The sequence below is a fragment of the Coenobita brevimanus genome, chromosome 43, assembly GCF_032717465.1.
Source record: "Coenobita brevimanus isolate Jiangsu-jjx chromosome 43, ASM3271746v2, whole genome shotgun sequence".
In the NCBI taxonomy this organism is placed as follows: Eukaryota; Metazoa; Arthropoda; class Malacostraca; order Decapoda; family Coenobitidae; genus Coenobita; species Coenobita brevimanus.
In genome coordinates this window covers 31,765,920-31,770,657 of record NC_136996.1, presented here as the reverse complement: position 1 = coordinate 31,770,657, position 4,738 = coordinate 31,765,920, and the positions used below count along the sequence as shown (strand labels likewise).

General features: G+C 46.3%; 1 protein-coding gene across 1 annotated transcript in view; it reads right to left on the bottom strand.

The window, feature by feature from the left end:
* The window catches only part of 5-HT1B (5-hydroxytryptamine (serotonin) receptor 1B), a 207,312-nt gene extending 202,955 nt beyond the window's left edge, over positions 1 to 4,357 (bottom strand). The window contains exon 1 of the mRNA XM_080270790.1: positions 4,229 to 4,357. Within this exon, the coding sequence (XP_080126916.1) occupies positions 4,229 to 4,286 (58 nt within the window). The 5' untranslated portion in view covers positions 4,287 to 4,357. The remainder of the gene's footprint in view (positions 1 to 4,228) is intronic.
* Positions 4,358 to 4,738: the final 381 nt, after the last annotated feature.

Below are 4,738 nucleotides of genomic sequence, written 5' to 3'. Positions count from 1 at the left end.
TCTGTCTGTCTCTCTCTCTCTCTCTCTCTCTCTCTCTCTCTCTCTCTGTCTGTCTGTCTGTCTCTCTCTCTCTCTCTCTCTCTCTCTCACCAAGGTTTAGAGAGAGGTCCCGGAGTCAATTATCGCCCGGAACCAATCACTTCCGCCAGTTTGCTACCTGTATTTCAATTAAGGTAAGGCCGCTGGGAGTACCACGGGCCTCGGGGAACGGATCAACTAGGAGGGACTCGATCTTGAGGTCAGAAAAACAGCGGTCTCTTTTGACTTCTTTGTTAGAGGAGATTCAACGAGACATGATGCTCTTGCTGTGTTAGATTTGGTTAGAGAGAGAGAGAGAGAGAGGGAGAGAGAGAGAGAGAGAGAGAGAGAGAGAGAGAGAGAGAGAGAGAGAGAGAGAGAGAGGCCAGTTTATTTAGGTATGTTAATTTAAGTTAGATATGATGAGGTTATGTTAGCACCTTCATTATCACCTTCATTATCACCCTCATCACCACCTTCATTATCTCCTTCATTATCACCCTCATTATCTCCTTTATTGTCACCATTATCACCTTCATCATCACCTTCATTATCACCCTCATCATCACCTTCATTATCACCTTCATTATCACCCTCATCATCACCTTCATCATCACCTTCATTATCACCCTCATCATCACCTTCATTATCACCTTCATTCCCAGCCTTCATACATTTTTTTAATTTTCACATCACCTAAATATATATATATATATATATATATATATATATATATATATATATATATATATATATATATATATATATATATATATATATATTCAAAGCAAAAACCAAAAAGAACACCTATACATAAAACACCTGTCCTTCGTTAGGCAGGTATGTTGTAATTGTCCACAGATATTTCCTTTGTTCCAGCCAAACCAGGATTTCAGAGAGAGAGAGAGAGAGAGAGAGAGGGGGGGGGGAAGATAACAGTGAAAAAGGAAAGGAAATTAGATGATGGATAATGATCGACAGTTGTGGATAGATAGAAAGATAGATAGACGGATAGATAGACAGACGTAGACAGACAGACAGGCATTAAGACATACGAATAGACAGTGACAAACAGTAAGGCGTGCAGACAGACAGACAGACAGCAAGAGAGAACTACAATGAATACATAGGCGTATATAAAACGATATGTAATATTGTAGAGACAGGCAGATAGACAGACAGCTAGACAGACACAGAGGAGATAGGGGATGGAAAGAAGACAGACAGAGAAGCAGAAAGAGGGCAGGAAACACACACACACACACACACACACACACACACACACACACACACACACACACACACACACACACACAAGCAGAGAGACAGAGAGCACGTCCCACAAAGACAAAGCACAAAGAGCCACACACACACACACACACACACACACACACACACACACACACACACACACACACACACACACACACACACACACACACAACGAGAGCTAATATTACGTAGGCCATTTTCTCTCCCTGGGGGGGTTGTGGCAGAGTGGATGATGTTGGTTAGGGGGTTAGCAGCTGGGGTTTTATGAGTTCCTGGGGGTTTATGAGGTTTTTTGAGGTTTATGAAGGGGGTTCTGTACGCAGGAGGGGTTAGGGTAGGGTTGGGTTGAGTTGGGTAGGGTTGGGTTAGTTTTGGTTGGGTTGGGTTGGGTTGGGTTCGGTCGGGTAGGGTATGGTTGGGTAGGGTGGGGTGGGGTTGGGTTGGGATGGAATGGATTGGGTTGGGTAGCGTTGGGTTGGGTTAGGTTGGGATGGGATGGGTTGGGTTGGGTAGGGTTGGGTTGGGTTGGGTAGGGTAGGGTAGGGTAGGGTAGGGCTGGGTTGGGTTGGGTTGGGTTGGGTAGGGTAGGGTAGGGTAAAGTAGGGTAGGGTAAGGTAGGGTAGGGTAGGGTAGGGTAGGGTAGGGTAGGGTAGGTGAGGTTACATAAGGTGCCACACTCAAACATTAGTGTGGGAACAAACACTATCAAGCAACTCTCTCTCCAACTCCACACTCACGCCTCTGCTTCCTGTTAGTATGGTATTAGTGTGCCATTGGAGTGGTATTGGTGTGGTATTGGGGTGGTGTTAGTAGGGAATTGTATTATTTTGTGTAATATCCCCAAGGAGCATGTAGAGGAATGTGAACACAGTAGGTTTGATTCAGTGTGTTTTCACAGTACAAACACATTCCCTAAAACACACACACACACACACACACACACACACACACACACACACACACACACACACACACACACACACACACACACACACACACACACACACACACAGTTTCATTCAGTGTATTATCAGAGTCCAAATACATTCCCTAAAACACACACACACACACACACACACACACACACACACACACACACACACACACACACACACACACACACACACACACACACAGTTTCATTCAGTGTGTTATCAGAGTCCAAATACATTCCCTAAAACACACACACACACACACACACACACACACACACACACACACACACACACACACACACACACACACACACACCAATAATACTAAGCGTTAAGGGTACGGCAATACAGTGGAGAGCAGCGGAGTGTAGTGCAGGGGTGTGTAATGTACTCAAGAATTAATGTACTGTACTGAACGCCCGTGTAGTGTGGTAATGTAGTGTTATAATGTAGCGTAGTAATATAATGAACGGCTGTGTGCTGCTGTGAAGGGCTGTGTTGTGTAAGTTCTGAACACGTGGAGAAAGAATGTGTGAGAATGACGTGGGGAGAAAGAATGTGTGAGAATGACGTGGGGAGAAAGAATGTGTGAGAGTGACGTGGGGAGAAAGAATGTGTGAGAATGACGTGGGGAGAAAGAATGTGTGAGAATGACGTGGGGAGAAAGAATGTGTGAGAATGACGTGGGGAGAAAGTGTGTGTGAGAATGACGTGGGGAGAAAGAGTGTGTGAGAATGACGTGGGGAGAAAGAGTGTGTGAGAATGACGTGGGGAGAAAGAATGTGTGAGAATGACGTGGGGAGAAAGAATGTGTGAGAATGACGTGGGGAGAAAGAATGTGTGAGAATGACGTGGGGAGAAAGAATGTGTGAGAATGACGTGGGGAGAAAGAATGTGTGAGAATGTCGTGGGGAGAAAGAATGTGTGAGAATGTCGTGGGGAGAAAGAATGTGTGAGAATGACTGGGAGAGACAGGACACGTGGGGAGGAAACGTGAGAGTGAATGGGAGATTAGACACGTGGTGAGAATGAGTGATAGTGACTGGGAGGGACAGGACACGTGGAGAGGATGTGTGAGCGTGACTGGGAGAGAGATGACACGTGGAGAGAGTGTGAAAGTGACTGGGAGAGACAGGACACGTGGAGAGAAAATGTGACAGTGACTGGGAGAGAAAGGACACGTGGAGAGAGTGTGAAAGTAACTGGATGTAGCATTATAGATTTGACTGTCCAGGAAAAAACATGAGATTTGAAGACAGGACCTCAGAATTAGGAACATGACTGGTACATTGCAGGAGACAGTGTACTATGTGGAAAGAAGCCATCAGATAAAAAAAAAAAATTAACTATGCAAATCTTAAAATAAAATGTGTGAGATGTGCAAATAAGGAATATAGTGTCAGGTGTGTAAGTAAGGAAAAATACGCAATAAAGTACTGTATATGTATGTGGTATGTGCCCAGCCATGTGATGTACTAAAGGCACTTGTCTATCTATCTGTCTATCTATAGCCCGACGCCCTAATCCCGCAAAGGGTGGCCGCAGACAAAACGCCTCCAAGTCGTTCTGTCACCTACCATATGACTACCCTCCCCCCAACTCACCCCCCCCTCCCTCATATACCTCTCAACTCCATCCCTCCACCTCATCCTCGGTCTACCCCTCCCTCTCCCTCCCTCCACCTCGCCCACATACACCCTCTTAGTCAGTCTTTCATTCTCCATTCTCTAAAGGCACTTGTAATTTATTGAAATGTGTAGATAGCGGAGAAATGTATTGTGTACTTTTTTATACAGGGAAGAAGGAACCAAAGGCATCGCAAAATTGTGCCCTTCAACAACAACAAAATACATATATATATAATGGAGAGCCAAAGATTCGTGTAAAGTAATAAAAAATTGTAAAGCCGAAAGATTCATGTAAAGTAATAAAGAATTGTACAGTAAGGAGCCAGAGTTTCGTGTAAAGAATTGTAAAATAGTAAAGACCTTTCGTGTACTCACCGACGATCGTAGCGAGGATCATGACCCCCAGGACCACAGCGGTAATAGCCGTCACCATCAGCTGGCCATTCACGCTGGACCCATCTTCGCCATCGGTCCAGTTTCCCGCGGACCAGTTGGCTGCGGTCCAGTTGGCTGCGGTCCAGTTGCTCTCCTCCATGGTCCAGTTCCCCTCGTCCAGGTTCCAGGCGCCCCCCTCCAGTGCCAAGTCGGGCTGGTGGGGGGTCGTCGCGCCCTCTCCCTCGCCCTCGCCCACCACGCCCCCCCAGAGGGTCATGTTGGCTGTGGGGGGCGTTTCCGGGGGGGTCGTCGCTCCCCGCATGGCTCACATCATGCGGGGGGCACTTCAAGGGGGGCTCTCAGCTGGGGGGCTCATGGCTCCCTCAGGGTGTCACTGGCTCATGTCACTTTCACCGTCACTTTCACTGGCTCATTTTTAGTTATTCTCACTGTTTCATCTTCACTGTGACTTTCACTGATTCATCTTCATTGCTTCATTGTCACTTTCCA